We start from the raw sequence: 24,452 nt of genomic DNA on the forward strand, positions 1-24,452 counted from the left end.
AAAAATATCAGGTTTGGTTGTTATGGTTGCTTTTTTTTTTTAAGATTTTTTTTTAAGATCTTATTTATTTATTAGAGAGAAAGAAGAGCACGAGCAGGGGGAGGGCACAGGGAGATGGACAAACATATTCCCCGCTGAGCAGGGAGCCCAACGCAGGGCTTGATGCCAGGACCCTGGAGACATGACCTGAGCTGAAATCAAGAGTTGGCCACTTAACCGACTAACCCACCCTGATGTCCCGCTTGCTTTCTTTTCTGTCCAAAATGGTTCCCTTGTTGGTAAGGTCAGTGCACATACCACTTGCTCACCCGAGTTCCAAATGAAAACTTCACGTCTACCCACCGTGTCCTCACGCCTGCTGCAGCCTCTGCCCTCTTCCCAGTACCCTGGTCTCATCAGGAAGGAACTGGGCTCACAGACAAATACACAGGAAACAAGGTGCCCAGCAGGACTCTGAAATCAAAGGAAAGAAAGAACTTTTCTTCTCTCTTTTTCCGTAGTTGAAGGGAGGTTGGAAGATAACAACATGGTCCCATTTTTTTCAACACAAATTAATTCTGCCAGCCACAGGAAGACTTGTAAACCAGATGCCACTTCTCAAAAGTTTAAGAAACGTATGACCTGGGGGCACCTGGGTGGCTCAGTAGGTTAAGCCTCTGCCTTTGGTTCAGGTCATGATCCCAGAGTCCTGGGATGGAGCCCTACGTCGGGCTCTCTGCTCAGCAGGGAGCCTGCTTCCCTTCATCTCTCTCTGCCGCCTCTCTACCTACTTGTGATCTCTGTCTGTCAAATAAATAAATAAAATCTTAAAAAAGTATATTAAAACAAAAGAAACGTATGACCTGTCACCCCTGAAGGGGGGGGTTCTTTTATCTGAGCCCAAAATCAAAGGAATATTACAAGAAACATTTATACAAAATCTTTCAAGTGCTTGTGGTTCTGGGGGGCGGGCGGGGGAATGGTGGAGGAAGTGAGCCTATAAAATAAGCATCCAAAAATGAATGACGCAAGCTCTTACATCACACTCCAGAACTGATCTTGCTGCTTGTGTCTCCAGCACACCAGGGACAGGTCCCTCTGGGAGCACAGTCAGGGACACAGCTAGTTCCTGAAGTTAGCCACAGCATGGACGGCCTCCAAGGAGTCAGAGAAGGTCTGGCCTCCTACCTCACCACCTAGCCCTCCTAGTGCCCCACTAGCTCTGCCTCCATCGCTCCATCGTCACCTCCCACCTCGGCTACCAGCAACTCCCTGCCGTCACTCCCCCCCGACACCCATCCATCATCACCCCCACATGATGGCTCATGGACCACCCCTGCATATAAAGCAGGGAAAGACCGAACACAGAGGCCGGCCACGCCAGCAACTGGCAAGTCTGACAAGCAAGGAAACTTACCAGGCTTGTCTTGGGTAGCCAGGGGATGAGAGGACCTCCACACTTGCCATCAGGATCTTAAGGTTTCTAGAGAGGCTTTAATGGGGTTCAGCCATGTATACCATCCAAAAGGTCTCAAAAAATGCAGTGCGCTCTCGAGGCTGCGTCCTTGAAAACAGCCCCACCGGGGGCAAGGTGGGCGGATGGTATACTCCAAGGACAGGAAGGGGTGAGGAGTCTCTGACTCCCCGCGGGCAGCTCGCCTGCCAGCCTACAGTCACGTCCTCTCCACGACCTCCTGCAACACCACCCCACCAGGACTCCTCCACTGCTACCAGTCACCATAGAATATTGAGGAAACTGGGTCCAGGGACGTGAAACCACTAGTCTCGAATGTGTAGTAGATTCTCACAACCCTTTACTTTGTCATCAGAAACCTATGTAACAAGTTGCCTTGGGCGATACAATAATAATAATAGCTCAGCGTTGTGAATGCTTCCTACGTGCCAGGGACCACTCCAAGTGCTTTGCATGTGCGAACTTCATCATCAGTCCTATTCCAAATATGGGGAAACCGACGCGCAGAGGGGCTCAGTGACTCACTTAAGTGCTGCAGCTAATAAGTGTCAGTGCTGGGACTTAGCCCAGGCCACCTAGCTTGAGAGCCCACGCTCTTGACCACTTTGTCACACTGCCACCTCACCCAATAAACCTATGACACTTATATGAAGGGTTCAGTAAGCTCCCTGCTTATTGGACGTACCACCTCATAAACAAAGCAGAAAGCTGCCACAGCTCCCACTCCCAGCTGCTAACACTCACCCGAGAACATCACGAGCTCCAGAAACAAAGCTATCATCCTTCCTAACAACTGCCAGGCACCGGGCTAGCTGGGTATTCACTTTGTTTTCTTAATTCTCATCAATACTCTCATGAGATAGGTAATATTACTCTCATTTTATATTTGAGGAAACTGAGGCTCAGAGCAGATCAACAACTTGCCTCCCAGTCATGCTGCAGACATCTGTGGAAAGCTTCTATTCAGGTGGCTCAGTCAGTGAAGTGCCCGCCTTGAGCTCAGGTCATGATCCCAGGGTCCTGGGATCCAGTCCTGCATCGGGCTCCCTCCTCAGCAGGGAGCCTGCTTCTCCCTCTGCTGCTCCCCCTGCTTGTGCTCTCTCTCTCTCTCTCCATCTCCCTCTGACAAACAAATAAATAAAGTATTTTAAAAAAAAGAAAGACCCCCACCTATTCAGAATGGTGGCATTTACCCAACATGTGCTAAGCACTCCGTGGCACACTATAGAGCCACACAGCATTGTGGGGGAGGGGGAGCCCCTGCTGTGGCCCCAGCACCCAGGATGGTGCCTGAAAAGGCACCTCGCAATAGATGAAATCCTCAGGAGATGAATCCATGCGTGCACGGGGGGATGAGTGCACGGAACAGTACTGCCCATAATTAGGACCGCAAAAATAACAGCTAACTGTCGTCCAAGGCCGAAGAAGAAGGCTGTGTAGCAAATGTTACTTTTAGAGTCACTGCGGGAGGTGGGAGCACAGAGCCAGCTGCAGAGCGGGAGTGACCCCCCCCCCACCCCACACAGAGACCTCTTGCTGGTGCTTCTTCAGTCTGACCCAGTTCAGCTCTAGGGAGGGCTTGGAGAGCTGTTCCTTGGTTCCATGCTGACTCGTAAAAGTGGCTACTGCCCTTTGCAATTAGACAGCCTAGACCTCCATTCTGAGCCCTTAAACATATACAGTGACCTACGTGCTGATGCGGCCAAAGGACAAGGAACGTGTGAAACTGTTCCCATTAAAATCAGCCCTGGGGGCAACCACTGCATAAGCAAGTGGCAGGCCTGGCCCAGGCCTCGGGATATCTGTTAGATTTGTGTCCCCTCCTCCCTCCCACACAAACACAGCACCTTCTCCTAACAGCCATTGAGTGCTTGGCAAACTTTCTGTGGCGTCTCTGATTGAGACGCGTCTCTGCGTCTACTAGAATAACAAACTGAGTGTACCGTCTGCTTTACAAGCCTGGGATGCGGGGGAGGGGGTGCGGGGAGGGGCTGAGAAGACAGCAAACGCGACCTGGGCGCTCAACTTCAGGTCTCAACTAGGCCTGGGAGGCTCTCTTGTTCATAGCACATCTGCCCGGATTCACAGAACAAGAATGCTTCGGCTCTTGGCAAGGTCTCAGCTACAGAGCCTCATGACAGCGCCCCAGTTACATTGCTAACAGTAAAGAAGAAAACTTGAACCAATTTTAGAACAAGAGTTAAAAAGGAATACAGAAAATTCCCTGCTGTGCTCTTCTAAAACTTGAGTGGGGAAATATTTCCCTCTTGTGGTCTAACTGGGAATTGCTACTCTTACCCAGAAAGTTTTCCACTGCTTGAAATTCATAAAAGTTTTTGTGCCATAAACCACACCGGAAGGTAAAGCCAAGGGACCTTTTCCCAATTCATAAGTCAAAATACATAGAACTACAAGGAAAACCAATTAAATCTAGATTTGTTCACCCAATTATTAAATAAATGGGGGCTGTATAAATATATGTGCTTCTTTAACACAATAAATAACAAAGCCTTATTACCAAAACGCTTACTACCATAAATAAAAAGTAGTGATGGGAATAAATGATATTTTGAGAAATCAGGGACAACTGTGACATAATATGCAAATAGCTAGAATTTCCGGGAGTGACAAAGTTATGGGTTCTGATACTACTACATAGGTCAATGTTTGACCTTTTATTGTCATTTATAATTGAAGGAAATTCTGTATTTCAATTAGAGGTCCAGATCCAGTCCTTCCCCATTCCAGTGCATGGGTCTCCTGAGTTCATCCACAGACCCCAGGGGTCAGGGGAGCCCAGGTGGTCTAACCTAGCTTAATCTAATCAGTGAGCAGCTTCGCCACATGAGGCAAGGTTGCCAGTTTGTAATGCATCAGGAGCAAAAATGCAATTGTCATAGCCAGGGTGTGTGAGAACTAGGGATGCTGAAGAAAACAGCCAATCCAACATGTTTAATGTAACAGAAACGACACTGGTCTAAAAGCCAGAAGCACTAGCTTCCGACCCAGCCTGGCCCGAACATGCAGGGAAAGGAAGCAAGATCAAGTAGAGAGAAGCCAGAAGTCATAGAAGGCCAACAATCCCACCCAGTTCCCCACAGGTTAGGGGACATTTGCCTGTGTTAGTGATGCGGGAGTTCTACTCTGTTGGTGCCCACGGTTCTTGGTCACAACGCTTGGAAGAATGAAGAAGGAAACCAGACGAAGAATGGTGGGCAGCAGAGCAGAGTTCACTGAGCGATTGTACAAGGCTCCTGGAGGGGGAGGGGAGGCCCAAGTGGGTTGCCTCCAGAGTTCCTAAGTTTAGGGAGTTTTTATGAGCTCTTTTGTGGAACTATCTTAAGCAATCAGGGTGTGCTGAGTCGTGCCAGTCAGGGCTTTGGTCATGCATCTACCTATCGATATTAGGTTCATATTAAGTGCGGATCGTCTTTTTTTGCTGACATCTAGGGGCTTACGTTTTAACTGCCCTTGCCCATGATAGTGACAAGTGCATTGCGGATAATTGTCTTCTTTTAAAACATTTTGCGGAAGGCATTCCTACAAAGGCTGCAAAGCAGAATGTCAATGTGTCCTGTCTAAGCCGCAGAACAGGATGTCAGTGCTATTTTGTCTTAGTTGTCCTGATTCCATGTTGTTTTGTTGGGGACGCTGGCCCGGAATACCTCACTGTCCAACCAACTGCCAACACTAGTAATAATCAAAACGGCCAAGTGTTGGAGCATCTACCGGGGCTGTCTTTCAGGCATTCTGCCATTCTGAGGGAGGGATTATTACCTGTTTCAGCAACGCGGAAATGGGGGCTGACAGCAGAAGTGTCTTGCTCAGAATCACACAGCCGGCTCGTGGTAAGGCCAGGACTGCAGCCCAGGTCATTCTGGTTCTTACTACCAAGTCTTCAATCCCTGTTGGTTTGTAAAGCCAGGAGCTTCCCGGGTGAAATCCAAAACCACCCCCCTGTACTCAGAGCGCAGGGAGAGGCCATAGAGGACGAGCGCCCCAGATCAGTACATCGCAGGTGGACAAGCCAAGGAATTTACAAGGCTTGTCTCAGGCAGCTGCAAAATGAATGGATCTCCACACCCACGGCCGGAATCTGAAGTTTTCTCAAGAGGTCTTCACAGGGGTCAGCTAGCTTATACCATCCAAAGGGTCTTACTGCCCTGTCAGAGCTGCATCCTTGAAAATGGCTCCCAGGGTGAGAAAAGTGGGCGGAATGTACATTTCGAGGCGTGAGGAGATTGTGAGTGCCCTCTCCAGTTCGTGGATCAACTGGATGACCGCCTCCAAAATTGTGCCCCGTGACCCGCTCTTCCAGTTCTACAATCCCCTTTACTCCACAATGGGCCCTGAGTGGTGGCAAGGCGTTTCAGTCAGCGTGGAAATGGCTAGTTTGCAGCCTACAGGCTGCAATGGAGGCGGATACCATAGCAACAATATAGGCACGTGTAAGAAAACAGAGTAAAATAATGATCCCCCAAACAAGTAACAGTGTTTTCCATTAAGAGCTCCATGATCCAAAGCACTGATTTATGAGGTCCCTAAGAGTAAGGGGGGGGTCCAATCCCTCAGGGTATCCACTTGTGTCCTCATGAGATGTGATAAGGAAAATGCGTCTGCAGACTCATCAGGTATGAGCATGACATTCGGTTGGGATGGCGGCACGGATGCCTCCTTGCGAGGCAGCAACAATGTCCAAGGCCATCCTGTCTTGGAAGACAGCTTTTCTCGATAAAGACATTTCAGTGTTCAGTCAAGAGAGGTTTCGTTGGCTCTCATCTAAGACTTACTGGGCAAATTCAGCAAGGGCTTCTACTTGTGTGATAAAGGCTTCCAGGCCAAGGGAGGGAACGTGTATCATGTATAGTGTGTTTCAGCAGGTCTGGCTACAGCAAGACAACGGAATCCCAGGAGAGATGGAGCAGTTCCCTCTCTCCCTAGTGCAAAGCACCTCACCCAACCTGGAGAGACATCCCCTTGCACATTCCCGTAGGTAAGACCTTTCCCAGTCTCGATGGGACTCGCTGTTCTCAGCATCCTCGGTGAGAGTCAGGGCAATGGCTGTCTCCCTCAACTTCCATACCTTCGTGGTGTTGGGTGCCTCGGCAGGGGTCTTCAGTGTGGCCTATGGGGCACCAGGCCCAACTGGTCAACCATTCAAATGTATTAAAGCTTGAAACTTTAGTCCCCCTGCCCCGCCAAGGTGATTTTACCTGTTAGTAATTTAATCCGCTGCTTTGATATTCCATTTTTTTTCTGCTTGTGGGTTTTAGGGAAGATGCACCTCCATTTTGCTCAGTCTTGCACATCCTGCCTTCTAAATGTGATCCCTAATCAATGTCTAATCAGTGAGGGTATCCATACGTGGTACTCAGCTTCTCTAACCCCTCAGTAGGTGGCAGGCTGGTTTGCACAGCGACAGGAGAAAGCATGGGTTAGGCCAGCCGAGGTGCCCACATGCCAAGGCCTCTTTAGAACCCTCACTCAGAGGGAGAGGACCAGTATAATCGATTTGTTGCCTCAACAGCTACCTCAGTGGGAAGGACCCCAAACCCAATGGACCCCCGTAATAGGCACTACTTGGAATGATAAATTGAAGGGGAAGCCAGTACATAGGGCAAACTTCGGTCCCATCAGTGCTTCTGGGAAAGGCAACATGGGAGCAGGACTTAGGTCAGCGGAGGGTTCCCCATGGAAAATGACCCAACAAACATGGCAACCAGGGACCTCCTAGCTAGAAGGTCTGGTCCACTATCCACAAGCCTCTAATCGACCAAGCAATTCCACAGCAAGTCCAAATGTGTCCCTTCTCCCCACTGGGCTGTCTAAACTTGGTCCCACCACATCACTCCTCTGCCTACAACCCTCTTGGGGTCTTTTATTGCCGGGTGAGGTCTCTTACCTGCTGCTCTTTCTCACCTCTGGAACTTCCCAAACATCGCCTTTGTCTCCCAACAAGCATCACTACCTCCCCCGCCACACGCGCACACAGACGCGCGCGCGCACACACACACACACACACACAGAGTGAGGAGTAGTCTCTCTCGCTCATCTAGACATCACAGGAAGGAACGTGACTGGCCACACTCAGTACACCCACCCTGGATCCCACTCCAAGTCCTCCTCAGCCATTTCACCAACTACCGATTTTCTCTAGGGCTGAGAACCCTATTCAATACCCTGTGTGTCCTCCATGCGCATGCCGTGCCTCTTCAGGACCACCTTTTCTGAGGACCGGTCCACCTGGCTCACCTCACCATCCTTCCTGAGCAGGTCTCTCCCCACAGCATCCAGGCCACCCCACCAAGGACAGACTGAGGGTCACCTCACCCAAGATTCAGGTTGCACCACCCATTTCCCGGGAGTCTGAAGCACATCTCTGTTTGCTGGCCTACTCTATTGGGACCTGCTGTGGAGCCACCAAAACCAGCCTCGTTAACTGGTTCCCTTCACCCGTGAGTACCCAGTCTTTACGGCATCGGTGGCTGGCAGGTACAAGGTGAGGGTCTGTCAGTCAGAACCTGGGATGGGATGTGCCACTCAAGTCAGGCAACACCTACTGTGAATGTACAGGCCTCGCTTGTAAATTCCAGAACTCTCCAAGGAAGGGCCTTCCACACCCTCTCAACTCATCCGTCGGTGCGGACACCTTTCAACAGCCAGCTGTGTGCTCTGTGGGCCTGCTCTGGCTCTAAGGAGCAGGTCTCAGCAACTGAACCTTTGCTCCAAGAGCCCTGGGGGCCTGAGGACCTCACCCTTGGGATTTCTTGGTCTCTTGGTCACCCATCTGCTGCACCTCAGACAGGGCCCAAAAGACTAAAAGACTTCTCCTGGGACCAAGCCAGAGCTTTACCTCCCCCAAAACACTCATGGTTACTAGTGGGCTCATTTCTACCACAGAATAGCTATCCCCACAATTTGGGCAACCACTTGGCCTAGGCCTTCCATGGTATGATCAGACTAGGGCCATGTTAAGATCCAGGCACCTACCTCCCAGGCACGGGGCACACTGCCTCCTGGAAATGCGAAAAATCAGTCTCCTCAGCCCTGCCACACACATGATTTACCTCCTCTCCATTCTCCCAGCCCCCATATCTAACCAGTGCACAAAACCATTTAGTCTTTTGAACCCCGTCTCATCCTGTACCGGACAGAGGCCCTGAGAGCCCCCTTACTTCTGCTGGCCAATCCTCCAGCGGGATCCCAGCCAACCCACCCAAATGAATGTGGTGCTGCCTGAGACCATGAGTGCGGGCGTGCACAGCAAACATCCTTCACTGTCCCAGGGACAGGCCCGATGCGGCGGTAAGGTGGCTGTCAACCACAGCTAACAGCACCAGGTGCCCAAGGAACGTCCATTTGTTTACTCAGTAAAGCCCATCCCACAGGCTGGCAAGAAATTCAGTCTCAGCCATTAGGCTCCCCATACAAATGCCAAGCTGGTGCCGGGTCTGGCTTCCCCACACCATGCCACCCAGCCTCATGGACGCCCCACTTTACATGCTGTGACACCCTCTCTGGGAAAGCTGCGATCCCTCTACAACAAAGAGCTAACTTCTCTGAGATTTTGCCACTTCCTTCATCTCCTCCTCCCAGATACGCCAGGGGGGTCTGCACCCCACACAGCATGCAACCCCTGCACAGGAATAAAGGGCTTGGCTACCTGGCTGGAGCTGAAAACAGGGAGGAAAACATGGAGAGCACCCTCACACAAATTCATAATGTAACACCCACCTTAATCCCACCATTGTTCCCAGGTCAACTTCACTCTCCTAGAATAGAAATTCCTTGCAGGCACAGCTGCATCCCAGGACCTCGAACAATAAGGAGTCTCTCAACATACAACGTTGAATTACTAGGAAGAAGAAAATGAATGCATAAAGACATAGATGCATGCTGGCATCTATGCATTGGTTCAGGTCTCGATCTCAGGGTCCTGGGATCAAGCCCCGCATCAGACTCCCTGCTTGGCGGGAAGCCTGCTTCTCCATCTCCCACTCCCCCTGCTTGTGTTCCCTCTCTCACTGTCTCTGTCAAATAAATAAATAAAATTTTAAAAAGAGAGAGAGAGATGCATGTAAGAAACGGGAGCAAATGCCCTCTTATAAAACACACTCCAAGCAACAGGGGAGACTTCAGAACCTCTTTAACTTTCATCTCGATGAGGGCTCAGCTCCATGATGTGCCAGCCCCCGGGACTCAGTCTCTCTGACCCTTATTTCTGCCTTTCCTGTAAACTGGGGGGAAGCTAGTGGCCACCTCGTAAGTGGTTGTTCAGATAAGGCAGTGGATTTTGAATGCCTAGAAGAGAACCTGGAACATGACGGACACTCAATAAACGTTGGCGGCTGCAGCAACAGCAGCACAGAAGAGGAAGCGCTGCTTGTCCTTAGAGATGAGATCAGAGGCCAACAGGTGAGCGAGAGCCCAGTCCCAGCTCATCTACAAAGCAACCATGTGACCTCGGACGAGTGGCTCAACTTATCCACAGCCAGCGACTCCTCTGTTTGGAGTGTGAATCAAATAATATCACTTTCATAGGGTTCTTATGAAGCATAATGAATTATTATTGAAAGACACAGTGGCGTGCCTAGAAGTTGAACTGGATAGTCGATGCTGAGCAAGTCACTATTAGATGAAACAGAGTAACTACTAGGAACGCAGCAGCGGATGGCCGTGGAGGGAAATTGTGAAACTGGTAAAGACAGCAATGGCCGTGGAGGGAAATTGTGAAACTGGTAAAGACAGCAACAAAATGTATCTGCGGCAGCCAAATTAAAGAGGCTTTGGAGATGGGGTGTGGAAGAGTAAATGCTGCAGAAAAATGAATTCTGAATTAGACGTCTCTGATGGCTAAAGTTACCTGTCGACCTGACTGGGCCAGGGGGTGTCCACACGTTGTTGAACAGTATTCTGGGTGTGTCTGTGAGGGTGTTTCTGGATGAGATTAACACTTGAACCAGTAGACTGAGTAAAGCAGACCGCCTCCCAAACAGAGGCAGGCTTCATGGAACCCACTGAAAGCCTGAATAGAACAAAAAGCTGAGCCAGAGAAAATCTGCTCCCTGACTGATGTTCTCAGAGGCAGGCATGTCTTCTCTCTATCTGGAATTCCTATCGTTAGCTTTCCTGGTTCTCAGGACCAGAGACTGCAGATCTTGGAACTGCTCAGCCTCCATAAATATGGGAGCCAATTTCTTATAACTAATACAAAAACCATTTCTGGGGCCCCCGCGTGGCTCAGTTGGTTAAGCATCTGCCTTTGGCTTAGGTCGTGATCCCAGGGTCCTGGGATCAAGCCCCACATGGGGTTCCCTGCTTAGTGGGGAGTCCGCTTCTGCCTCTCCCTCTTTCCCTCCTCCGACTCGTGCACTCTCTCTCTCTCTCTCTCTCAAATAAATAAAATCTTCTAAAAATTCTAAAAAAAAAAAAAAAAACATTTCGGGGAACCTAGGAGGCTCAGTCGGTTGATTGTCTGATTCTTGATTTTGGCTCAGGTCTTAATCTCACTGTTCTGGGTTCAAGCCCCATGTTGAGCTCCACGCTGGGTATGAAGCCTACTTTAAAAATAGCAGGGAGGAAGGGGAAACCAATTCAAGAAAGTCTCCCAGAACTGAGAGAGAAAAAGTTTGAAGACTGAAATAATAGGTTAAAAAAATAACTAATATTATTGAATATTTATATGCTAGGCACACAGAAAACATATGGGGGTGGGGATCAAGAATCCTAACAATAGGAATTCCAGAGGGCAATCAAAAAGCACATGGAAGAGAGATCATTCTCTAAGTTTAAGAAAGGCTTGAGTTTTTTTTCTTAAGAGTGTGTGCACGTGTGTGCACACTCGCACATGCATGAGTGGGAGGAGGGGCAGAGGGTGAGGCTCTCAATCTGCTGAGCACAGACTCCTGTGCAAGGCTCGACCTCACAACCCTGAGATCATGGTGGGAGAGGAAATAAGAGTCAGATGCTTCACTGACTGAGCCACCCAGGCGCCCCAGCTCCAATGTTTGTATCAAAAAGTTCATTTGATCTCCAGTTTCTGCTCTGACATGTGACCACTCCACACACACAAGGAAAAGGCTGAACAAACTGAAAACCAACCATTCTTCTTAGAGCATTTGGAGCACTGAGGTCAGAGGGGACACCGACTGGAGGCCCCAAATTAGAGCAACAGGCAAAGGCAGGAAATCACCGTTCCCCGGGATCTGGGAGGAAAATAAACCGGAATGGACAAAACACTGAAACAGAGGAAGGACTAGCTCGAGAGTTAAAAGCTCCTGGGGGCCCAGGCTTAGATGGAAGGGCCCTCCTATTTCATGAGTTTTGGCTCCAGGAGCCCCACAAGGTTTCCATGGGGAAGACTGAGAAAACATCCTCTGACTTCCAGCAGAGGAGAAGGAGATGAACCAAAGGAAAGGACTGTTCCCATCTCTGCCGGCCCGCAGGCAGAGCCGTGTCATCAGAGCCGAACCAGCTTCAGGAAAGGGCTACGCCTGCTAGGTTCCGGGGTCCTCAGCCGTCCTGTCTGATAAGGCATGGGGGAGCGCTGGGAGGCACTGGTGAAAGTTAGAACCCACACTCCTCCCGCCTGCAGCCTGACTCCATCAGCACGGCTCCCACGTAGAGGATTACAGCTGCAAGGACGGGGAGGCTGGGATTCCACTTAAGGAGTTCCTAGGGAAACAACAGAAGAAACAAAAAACAAGGACACTAGAGGGAACTTGCGCTTACACACCTCCAGAAAACAGTAAACACAATCTAACTCACCAGAAAAATACAAACCCTCTCACTACAGGTCTATTTACCTCAGCTTCTCTTACCCAATACAGCATGTCTGCCTTTCAACAACTACAAGGTGTGTTAAAAGGCAAGGAAAAAACCCAGGTTGTTTGTTTTGGTTTGGGTTTTTGGCACTTGGGCCTGTATGTCCTCTGGGGAGTCACCACTGTGTGTTGTAGATCTCCACCTCTCTGCTCATGAGATAAACTAGGGCATGTCGTATATTCCATATGACCCAGGGAGCCCAAAGAGGAAACTACCTGTTCATAGACCAGACTGAGTATAACACTATTGCTTCTGTAATAAATGACCACAAACTTAGTGACTTCAGAAAACACAAATTAAGGGCGCCTTGGTGGCTCAGTTGTTAAGCATCTGCCTTCCACTCAAGTCATGATCCCAGGGTCCTGGGATTGAGCCCCGCATCAGGCTCCCTGCTCAATGGGAAGCCTGCTTCTCTGTCTCCCACTCCCCCGCTTGTGTTCCCTCTCTCGCTGTCAAATAAATAAGGTATTTTTTAAAAAGACAACACAAACTAATAATCTTAAGTTCTTGAGATCCTAAATCCAAAATAAGATTCACTGAGCTACAGTCGAGGTGTTGGTGGAACAGTGTCCCCTCTGTCAGCTCTAGGGGAGAATCTGTTTCCTCCCCTTTTCCTATTTCTAGAGGCTGCCGCTTTCCTTGGCTCATGTTCCCGTGGCTCCATCTTCAAAGCCAGCAGGGTTGATGGAGTCGAGTCATTCTCAGGCTGCCATCCATTTCTCCCTTGCCTGTCTCCCTCATTTCACTTTTAAGGCAACCTGTGATTACACGGGGCCCACTGGTAATTTAGGATAAAGTACCTATTTTAAGGTCAGCAGAGTAGCAACCTTAATTCTATCCACAACCCTAATACTCCCACTTTGCAGCCTAATATACTCATGGGACCCGAGGAATAAGAGAGAGACATGTTTGGGAGGTCATTATGCTGTTACCACAGAGTAAAATTAAATGTGCTTATGTTCTGTTCTTCTAGGTGCAGTTTATTTTCTATGCTCCAATGTTAGAAAGTTTTCTTGCTGAGTAAGTATGAGTCTGAAATACTGTCCAAAATTGTGAGATCTACTCTGGGTAATTATGAAAACTCATAAAGCATAATGGGATTAGAGATTAGTGATTGTTCAAGACATGTCATTAGTGCAAATAATGCCAGGTGTACCTGCACTTCAAACAAAGTCTGTGATGTTTCCAGCTAAAAAGGCAGTCTTTGGTCTTAATGAAAGAAAGGAAGCCAAGGCAGATTTTGGTTTTAGAAACAACTGTCACAGTTCACTGCCTCCCTTCCACAGGTCACATCACATCTGCTACTGGGAGTTGATAAACCTAAAGACAATTTGAACTCTGCTTGCTGGTAGCAGACAGTCTCCAAGGAAGGAAACTGGATGACACATTGTTTCATCACATGCCTTTTTCTTACCTCTTGTAATTTATACGTGCATATACTTAACTCAAAAAGTACACTAGGGACACCTGGGTGGCTCAGTGGGTTAAGCCTCTGCCTTCGGCTCAGGTCATGATCCCAGGGTCCTGGGATCGAGCCCCACATCGGGCTCTCTGCTCTGCAGGGAGCCTGCTTCCTCCTCTCTTTCTCTCTGCCCGCCTCTCTGCCTACTTGTGATCTCTGTCTGTCAAATAAATAAATAAAATCTTTAAAAAAAAAAAAAAGTACACTAAATTTTAAAAGAACATATGATGCAGCCCAATCTATTGTGGTGGGTGGTGAAGGTTGAAGGGGTGAAGGTTCTTCTTTATACCTTCTTCTAGGTTCTGGTAGAAAAAGAAGGCATTGGCCCTCCACAGGGGTCTGGGATCAGGTGCTTACTGGTAACAGAAAAGCCACAAGACTGGAAGCACTAGGGGATTTGACGTAAGACAGACAACAAGATCAAACATCCTAAATGGTCAAAGGCCACCCCAAGATGAAAAAGGGAGGAGACCCAGCTCTGCCATCTTAATGTATTTTGTAAACTGAGTAATATAAAACTGAAGAGAAACACAAACAAAACGCAAGCAAAGCCCAATTATTATAATCCAGAGATGATGACTACTGTAAAAATAATAGTGCATTAACAAGATCAATCGAAATCCTGTTTATAAAAAAATTTTTTAAAAGACAAGATTTGGCTGGGGGTGGTGTGGTAAGAAAAGTATTAATGTTCCAAATAACTAGAAGAGAGAAAACATAATCCAGCCAATTAAAGACAAGAAAAGGAAACAGAGAAGACAAAATATACCAAACAAAATGATCAAAAGATCATATAATTACAATTTTAACAAAGTTGCAAGTGAAACTTTCCTATTCGATTATCCAAAAAAAAAAAAAATTCTGACTGGGTCCAATAACTACATCTAAACACCTATAACTAAGGCAAGCACACAAAATTTAGAAATTTTGCTAATGCATCCAAAAAGAACACAATGGTGGCAATTTTAATAACAAAAGATATTACAAGGTGGAAAAGGAACAGTCATTTCATGTTCACAATAGACATAATTAACATGAATATGAATCACATGACTTCAAAATACATAGAGTTAAAAATACAGTAAAACTGAAGAGTAAATTAAACGGTAACAGACGTGAGCCTGTTCACCCGTACCACCTGAGTGTTCATTAGTTGAAAGGGACTAAGCAACTTTTAAACTCGAAGGAAGAGTATCAGGAGCCACAGAACTGACAGAAGACAGGGTCCCTTGTAGGCGGGATGCTAAGGCAGACACTCAGGATGCCTGGACTGATTATCTACACAGGGGAGCCTGGCAGCCAATGGGGACACTGGTTGGCAGTGGCCTGAGGCTCTCTGGTGCACAGGCTCTGGGCAAGCTAAAGCCTGCTCCCTGCAGTTCGTAAGCCAGCCCCGTGCGCCGTGCCGAAGTAAATGCTAAAGCCACCACAGCACATGAAGCTGCTCCCTTTAGACTGCAGCACAACCCAAGCTCCAGGCACTGGCCTCTCACTGCAGACATCTATGCGTCCAAGCCCCTAGTGTGAACTCTGTCCTCTCCAACCCAGATGCCAGATTACTGAAAACAGAAGATTTAACTATGCCCAGTTGATGTATTTAAAATTTATATAATAGGGATCCAGACTATTGATTGATTCCTGGAGCCAGCTTGTTCAACAAATTTGGAAGACATACAGCATCAACACATTTTCAGATAAATTGTGCATTGTGAGCTACATAATAAAACAGTTGCATCTGACCTTAAAACATGGAAGAAGTAGAAAGAAAATGTTTTAAAAGGCGAACACATTTCAAAAAATTTACGAATAAAACATGAACACATTTCACCATCTCCCCTTTCCTAACCAACTGAATAACATGCCATACATCTCCAAAAATTAACCCGCAAGAAATGACACCTGAAAAAAGATTCCTCACAGACCTGCACCCCTGAAACAAATAATACGTTATATGTTAATTTAAAAAAAAAACAAAAACAAAAACACAAAATTACGATGGGTTTCGCTTGTTTAAAAAAAAAAAAAAGAACTAGGGCAAATCACAACTAATGAAAAACATAGTCCATCCATGGATCAAGTATGGGGCTGACCGCTGTAAGAAAACATTTAAACACGGTCTCACGCATTTAGTCAGAGTGGGTATTTTTTTATTTCCCAAACCACCATTTGTCAAACTGCAGAAACTATAAAGCTGAAGGATAAACAATTCAAATAAGAATTCATACTCCAAGGAAGTAAGAATCTTTCAACTTTTATTTCTAGGATACATTCATCTGGAACCTTTTTGTTGCTTTACAATTTTCCCCCTAAGAGAAATGAATACAATAAAAATATAATCCAACTACCAGCAGTGTTTGTAACCAGAAAAGAATCTAAAATCTCTGGTGTGATAATATAGGATTTTTTTAAAAAATATAAACTTCATACCAGAAATAAAGCCTGAATATTCTCTTTTTCTTTAAAAATATAATTTTTCCTTCTTAGCTCTTCCATGTAAATCTTATAATCTACCATTTAGTTCTACAGTCTATTTTTATACTAGTAATTTTAACACTATAGCAGTTTTTCCCTACTTTGTATCCTGTTCTGTACTGTGAATCAACTAATAATTGCTGAAGTGTTTACAAAGAGAGAAAGAGAGAGATGCCACTAGGTTGTAGCAAGATTCTTTGAGATATACCAATCATTAAAAGAAAAAAAAAATCCCCATTAGCAAACTGAAACCTACTGAACAAACTGCATTTTATCATGTTTATGAAATTAGAAAATGTGTATAAAGCACTTTTGCAAACTTTGTAAAGCTCTAATGGAAACATTTTTAAAATCTGTTCTAACTAGAAAGGCTGCTGACTGGGATAGAGTGTCAGGGACAGAAGGTTCTGTGAAATCTTATTCTTTTTTTCTGTTAACTACTTACATTTGGGGAAGGAGAGATTATAAACTGCGAAGAAACCGGGGTTATGGGTACAGGAATGTCTCATAAAGACTGATTGGTGTGCAGTGACATATAACTGTTCTTCTTAACTGAGAATAAAAATCAAAGGACATGGGAGTAGACCAATACTTTACACCAGACTGAGAAGTCAAGCTATTTGTCTCCAACTAGGAACAAGAAATAGGAGAAGTGAGGCTTTTCCCCCACTTCTGACTAGCTCCTCCATGCAGACCTTCATTACTTGCAGTCCTTTTTTAAAAACAGTATTCCAAACCCAAACTTAAATGGTCTGGGAATGGTTTCTTTAGTTCAGGAAAATTATCAAAAAGTCTAATTATAAATATAGGTAACAAAAACCTAAACCAGCGTTGACACCTTCCTACCTCAAGATAAATAACATTGTCCATAACACCTTTTTAGGGTATTCTGTGGAATATAAGAAGTTAAACAAAGGACAAGAAAGTTTGGTAAAAAAACATAATCCCAGTGGGGGCTTCCTTGTTTGTTAGAATGCAAAACAGACTAACAGAAAATTCTTACCATGAGCTACCCTAATGAAACTAGAAACACTATGAGAACAGCCCCAGCAAGGACGGGCTGCAGAAATCTGGTCATCCGTACCCAGACACAGGCGACCAAAAAACGCATCCACAGTTACCTAAAGGATAAGTGAACTGACCAGAAAGTGGGTCTGAATTACTGTGTAAAAATGTCTTTGAGCGAGTCAGGCATGATGGAAGAGGCTGCCACTTGGGGCTTTGGAGCCTCCTTTCTAACAGTTTCTGAACAATCTTCCCATGGCTCTCTAGGAGCAGGCCTAGCTTAGCACACAGAATGGGCTAAGTGGCCTTATAACCTCTTTTGCCCCTCTGATGCTCTTACTCTTCTTAGTGCCTTCTTTCCCCAAGAGAATATTCAGGCCAATTTGTTTTTTGTTTTTTTTCTGCATTAGTAAGAATAAACTAGCAATTTGGAATACCCCTAACTCTGAGTATCTCCTGTTAGTATAGGATACCATGAATAATAAGAATAATAAGAATGTAGAATTTTAATGCCTTTTACATAAGTGTCAAAAAAGCCTATGTCATAGTTTGATGATTCCACATTAATAAAATTTAGCTATGATATGTAAAAAACTTTTGCCAAGGTTTTAACTATTGGACTTTAAACCAATTTCAATATTCCATGGAAAGGTCATTTGTAACATGCCTTCATGTTTTCTATGTACAACAACAAAGTAAGATTTTTTTAAATGTACATATATTTTTTAACCAATGCACTCCCTTTTACAATCACACCTCCAATCCAACATTTAAAATATAAACCCAAAATGTCAATGAAAAGAACAGTGGACCAAATGACAGTATCATTTAAATGTAACAATAATGCAAGAAAAGGTGAGCATCAAAACTTAGAAAATAAACATAAACAGATTCATTGGAAATCTGCTCATATTGCCTGATGTGTTCAGAAGTGAACCGCACACAAAACAAATCCCACTATTAGACAACTCATACCTTTCTCTTTTACTCACTCCATGATGCATGTCTCACTATTTTTACTGAGGTTTATAGAGTGATTAATTATCCTAACAGCAGAGCTTAATATTAAATATACAGCCTATTCCAGAATTGGCATATGTTCCCAACAATTGTTTTGTACGCTCCCTGAATTATAAAATAGTCTAATATTTTAGGAGCATAAAATGAAAGGGCTTAGATTGACTCAGATACATTGTGCATTAAATGTTACTAAGTTAAGACAGTAAGGTGGAAAAAAGGAATAGAAGGGTATAGCAAATTTTCTTTAAACAATTCCATTACATTAGACAGTACTGTCAATGATATGTATTTATTTTAAATAGGTTATGAAAAAAAGGGAAAAAATTATTATCAGAATTTGTATCAATTTCTTGGAGAGGCTAATAAAACTTTAAATATACATATTTATTTGTATATTTATTTGAATAATCTTTGGTAGCAATTGTGTTTCTTCCACATTATAGGACTTTTCAAAATAAATGTCAAAATTAATTTACTAATCAGCATGAAAGATAAATTATGGTACTATTCTTTTGGTTTTCCTATAAACCTGACATATTAACTTGCACTAATCATGCACTTAAACACAGTTATCTGTTTAACTTATGTACATATAAAATGAGAGACTAATACCTGAAAGAAATTAGACAGTAATGAGAATCAATGACAAAACATAACAATGACAACTGTTCTTAAGTAATTTATTTTTAAATTATAAGATTTACAACGCTTTGATTATGCAAAATAGTATAATGGAAATTAAACCAAACTGATAAACCAAAAGAGAAAGAAAACTTAGTTTTCTTGAATATCAGTACTTAAACCATCATTGTAAGTATCTGATGTCCCAACCACGTCTTATGTAGACATAAGTATAATAATTTCAAATGTTTCACTTGTGGGTTTAATTTCTCATTTTCAACTTTTATGAGCTGAAATGTAATTTATTTCAAATCCTATTATACCTATTGTAGTGTTTATACTGCAACAGCAGCATCTCTCAATGTGCAATCAAATGTGGAACTGGGGCACAGTTTTTAGCTTTCAGCCACAGACAGAAATTATACACTGTGTTCAGTATAACAGAGTACATTATATTAACCAGAACATAGAGTTTAGTACACTTATTGCAGGGTTGGTACTTCTTTCCCTTTGAACTGAATCAGCTGAGCTTCTGAGCTGACATATTACTGCTGTGGATAGTAAGACTGCTGTGGGGGCTGAGGGAAGGGGTATGAAGGCTGCTGGGGTCCTGGGTATGGAGCCTGTCCAGGGCTCTGGTGATACACTGGCGGATATGGCATATTATACTGGCCGTATGCGTAAGGATTGTAGCCCATGGGCATGGGCATTTGGCAATACCTGATGAAAAGAAAACAAACAAACAAAAAAAGGAATTGGTAAATCAAATACTGGAAAATGAAATGTAACAATTATTCTAAAACCAAGTTTTTTTCAAGAAAGTCATTTTTCTCTTTCTCAGTCTAGCAGAGAACACTAGGGAGGAAAAAAACAGCTATTTCAAGGTACTTATTAGAAAAAAAGTGTTCCTATTTGTTAATACTTGAGATAAAAGAATATCAAGTATTTAATACTGTAATGGAAATAAGACTAAATATTAAACTATTAACAAGGAATAAAAATGGGAGACCCTTAATTTTAATGTACCAACCTAAGTACCTTCCTGATTCACAAGATTCAATACTCGCTGTAATGCACATAAATTCACCGTTAACAAAGTTTTAATATTTGGAAGACAGAATGTACTTACAAAGCAAAGTGTGGAGCACATCTTAAGAGGTAGTCAAATGTCTGGATTTTTTAAGATTAAAAAATCATCACTAAGAAAGCTGTTCTTTAAGAAAGCACATGCCGTAATTAGAGTCGTGTTCAACAGTCTGTCAGAATACCAATATTTCAAAGTACAGGTACATAAGCAAGGCCTTATCAGTCTTGCTAAGTTCAGAAAAGGTGCCTATCCGTTTATCACCAAAATAAAGACGACCAAGGAAACACATTCCACATCCCATACAGAAGAGATTTAAGATGAACCCAGCATGTAAAAACTAAAAACATAAATAAGCCTGGGAAATAGCCATTCAATTGCTCAAATAAGTGCCTGTAAAATTATTTTCCTTTCTGTGTAAGCTGACGATGCAGATTATTCCTTCATGACACCTCCATTAGAGAAGGGGTAACCCTGTTTTTAAAAGTCTAACCAGAGCTAGAAACATTAGCCAATTCATTCAGATATTCAGTTGCAGCCTTACCCGGGATATCCTGGATAGGTAGGATATGGGGGTCCCTGGGCCTGTGGAGGAGGAGCTGCTGAACCAGGAGTGTGTGACGGAGCTGGCGGGGTGGTGCCTGTCCCCACTGGAGCTGGAGCAGTAGCAGGAGGAGCTCGATTTGCCGGAAGCACAGGAGGTGGAGGCCGGGCTGGAGGCTGGGGCTTAGCAGGCTATGAGAAAAAGTCAACATTGACTACAAAATGTTTTATGTTGCTGTCAAATTACTGTCAGTTAAAATAAGTGAGGGTATATGGGAAACTCTAGAATCCAACCAAATATATTTCTAATTTCCATTTTTAAATGTTGACTTGTTGCTCTAGAAATGTAACAAGTTGAGGAATAATTCTCCAATTTCTGGAAACTGCACAGCAGTAGCTAATGCTACTGTTCTAATGTTCCTAATGCCTAATCATTTCTGTAGCTCATTACTGCTCCCATCAATGGTTAGACATTTGAGACGGGAGGAAGGAGCAAGTCAGGTATGGTTTATTACTATAATCTCCTCCTAGCCACATTTTTTATGCAAACATTTTCAAACACTCAAAAACTTAAAAGAATAGTATAATAAATATTTACCAATTAAATTCAGTAACTATTAACATTTGGTCACGTTTGCTTTATCTATAGCTATATCCATATATTTATCTACCTAAATGTTTGCGGAACCATGTGAAAGTAAGTTGCAAACTTCGTGACAATAGCCCTAAAGACTGCAGGATACAAGTCCTAATATTCTCCTACATAATCAAAATACCATTTCACGCTAAGAAAATGAACAGTTACTTCCTAATGTCATTGAGTATCCACTCCACATTCAATTTTTCCTATTTATCACCAAAAAAAGCTCTTAAAGGAATTTTTATAAACCAAGATCCAATCGAGGTTCATGTACTACATGATTATTATGAATCTTTCCTCTTTTAAACCAGAATGTCCCACACCTATTTTTTTTCTTTCCATGACATTCACTTTTAGAAAAGACAAAGTGTCTCAGAATGCCCCAGTTCTGGATTTGTCCAATTATTTCCTAATGGCACAATTTAACTTCTTATTTTGTAACACTGTATTTGCTATAAACTGAGAGGTGGTTCTAAAGGCCTGATGAGATTCAAGTTGAACCTTTTTGCAAGAATTCATGAGTGATGCTGAATCCCTTATACTGCAAAACATCAAAAGGTTGGTCAATCTGATAAAAACTGGTAACCATCAGATCTTTACAATGTAAAGCCTGTTTCATCCTTCACGGCAAGCAAGCACTAATGTAAAACTTCCATTTACAAACTGTGGCTGCTTACTGACCGGCATGGTTCTTGGTGCTGGCGTTGGAGGAGCTGGCGCATGTCCCCCAGCCGGGGAAGACTGATACGCAGGTGTAGGAATTGACGGAGCACTAGGTTCCCTGGCAATGCTTTGCTGCAAGTCCCTTATTAAAGACAGAAGTGTTAGGAATTAACACAAGTTTAAAAAACAACATCTATAAAATACCAGATCTTTTTTTTCATAGTTTTTTTAAATTTAAACTCAATTAATTAACATATAGCGTATTACTACCATCAGGGGAAGAGTTCAGTGATTCATCAACCTTATATAACAATCAGTGCTCATTATATCATGTGCCCTCCTTAATGCCCATCACCCATTACCCCATCCTCCCAACCCCCTCTCCAGACCAGCAACCCTGTTTGTTTCCTATGATTAAGAGTCTCTTCTTTGGGGAGGGTATGTGCTATGGTGAGTGCTGTGAAATGTGTAAGCCTGATGATTCACAGACATGTACCCCTAGGGCAAATAACAGATTACATGTTAATTTAAAAAAAAAAAAAGAGTCCCTTGTGGTTTGTTTCCCTCTCTGATTTCATCTTGTTTTATTTTTCCCTCCCTTCCCCTATACTCCTCTGTTTTGTCTCTTAAATTCCACATATGAGTGAGATCATATGATATATGACAATTGTCTTTCTGACTGATTTATTTCACTCTGCGTAATACCCTCTTAGTTCCATCCACACCATTGCAAACACCAACATTTCAATTTTTGATGGCTGAGTAGTAGTCCACTGTAGACAGATACCACATCTTTATCCATTCATCTGTTGATGGACATCTGGGCTCTTTCCATAGTTTGGCTATGGTGGACATTGCTGCTATAAACACTGGGGTGCAGGTGCCCCTTCAGATCACTACATTTGTACCTCTGGGGTAAGGGTCATAAGGTGCTCTATTTTCAACTTTTTGAGGAGCCTCCTTATTGTTTTCCAGAGTGGCTGTACGAGTCTGCATTCACATGCATCCTCACCAACATCTGTTATTTCCTGATTGTTAATTTTAGACATGACTGGTGTGAGATGAATACCAGATCTTTTTAAATTTTTTCTTCTCTTCATATAGGAAACAGAATATAGACTCAAAACAATGATGGTATTTTAAAATATACTACATTTCTGTTCTTGACTAGAACGAACTCAAATCTTTTTTCCCACTATTTAAAAAAATAAAATTAGTTCTTTTTCTATTTCTGAAGACAAGGAAAAGATCAGAGATCACAGTTACAGCTAGAGTAAGGAACATGTCAAACTTGGCAGGCAGTCCTAAAAGACTGCCCACTCACTATTAAGAAGTCACCCCTAGATGGAAACTCCTAATATACTGGCCTATCTAAAAGTTATCAGAATACCACAACTGCACACAGTCAGCCAGGTGTTTCATACCAGTGTTTTAGGAAACAAAACAAGTGAGAAATCTAACCTATTCAAACCATTATGCAAATTTCTTGGTGAAAATTTTCTGAAGATATTCAAAGAAAGGCAGCACTGAGATATTTTATGTTAAAAGATAACCCTAACATCTATAACTAAGGTAAATGCATGACAGACTGTTAAAAGGACTATTAAAATAGAGTATTAAATTTTAGGAAAATAATTTAAAGTCCCCTCCAACAGTAAACTGAAATCCATCCCAAAATCTCACTAACCAAAACCCTAAGGTAAAATGTACTCTATGAAACACATGGTATTGACCAACTTCTATCTGAACTGAGTCATATACACAAAAAAGTAAATATGGCAAGCCCCAACATGTTCGCAACAGCACCTGATGTCCTGACATAACAATTAACTGCAACTCCCAAAGTCCCCCCCCAGACCACACTTTTACTACCAAAAAAGGGTCCCAGTTAGAAGATAAATTCGTCACTCTCTATATAAAGAAAGTTAATACACACTCATCAAGAAACCAAAAATACAGAGCAGCTGGGTGGCCCAGTCGGTTAAGCATCTGCCTTCGGGGCTCAGGTCATGATCCCAAGGTCGTGGGATCCAGCCCAGCATCAGGCTCTCCACTCAGTGGCAAATCTGTTTTTCCCCCAACCCTCTCTCTCCCTCTGTGATCTCTCTCTCTCTCGCTTGCTCAAATAAATAAAATCTTTTAAAAAAAAAAAAAAAAAGGGAGGCAAAAATAATTCTTAACATTTGTAAGTTTGTAATAACTGCTTACAACATAAATTAGAAGTTTTTAATCAATATTAAAATTCAAAAAGTTCTGATTTTTTGAAATATTTGTGTGTATATTTCATATATACAAATATGTTTAATCATATTCAATATGTAATACTTCACTTATTATAATGGTTTATATAATTATAATTGATCAGATACTTGAGTATATTACAAATGCAATATCTAACATATGTAATTATATTATAAAGCCTTAACATAATACTTTTCTTTATCTTTGATAAACTCCAGAGATAGCTGCAATAAATAACACACTTACAGGACAACGGAGAATTTCCTAGCCACTTAGCAATAATTATATAACTCAGAGCTATTAAATCATGAGACTAATAACATAAAAAAGCAAAAACATATGAAATAAAACCCCACCAGTATTTCACTGCCAACAACCATCATTACTGACATTATAATGTTTCAAATCACTAGTGAAAAGAAGG

The 24,452-nt window shown here is 43.4% G+C and overlaps 1 protein-coding gene and 1 long non-coding RNA gene across 3 annotated transcripts in view; one reads left to right on the top strand and one right to left on the bottom strand.

The window, feature by feature from the left end:
• Positions 1-776: 776 nt before the first annotated feature.
• On the top strand, positions 777-24,062 carry LOC125106824 (uncharacterized). Its single transcript, XR_007129437.1, has 3 exons — positions 777-814; positions 858-863; positions 23,947-24,062. It is a non-coding gene; the product is annotated as an uncharacterized LOC125106824 (long non-coding RNA).
• PDCD6IP (programmed cell death 6 interacting protein) overlaps positions 15,975-24,452 on the bottom strand; it is an 83,494-nt gene continuing 75,016 nt past the window's right edge. For both annotated transcript variants that reach the window (XM_047741397.1, XM_047741404.1), the window contains exons 16-18: positions 21,806-21,929; positions 20,486-20,676; positions 15,975-19,577 (exon numbers count right to left, since the gene is read on the bottom strand). In XM_047741397.1, the coding sequence (XP_047597353.1) occupies positions 19,403-19,577; positions 20,486-20,676; positions 21,806-21,929 (490 nt within the window). In that variant the 3' untranslated portion in view covers positions 15,975-19,402. The remainder of the gene's footprint in view (positions 19,578-20,485; positions 20,677-21,805; positions 21,930-24,452) is intronic.

Source organism: Lutra lutra, chromosome 1, assembly GCF_902655055.1.
Source record: "Lutra lutra chromosome 1, mLutLut1.2, whole genome shotgun sequence".
Classification (NCBI taxonomy): Eukaryota; Metazoa; Chordata; class Mammalia; order Carnivora; family Mustelidae; genus Lutra; species Lutra lutra.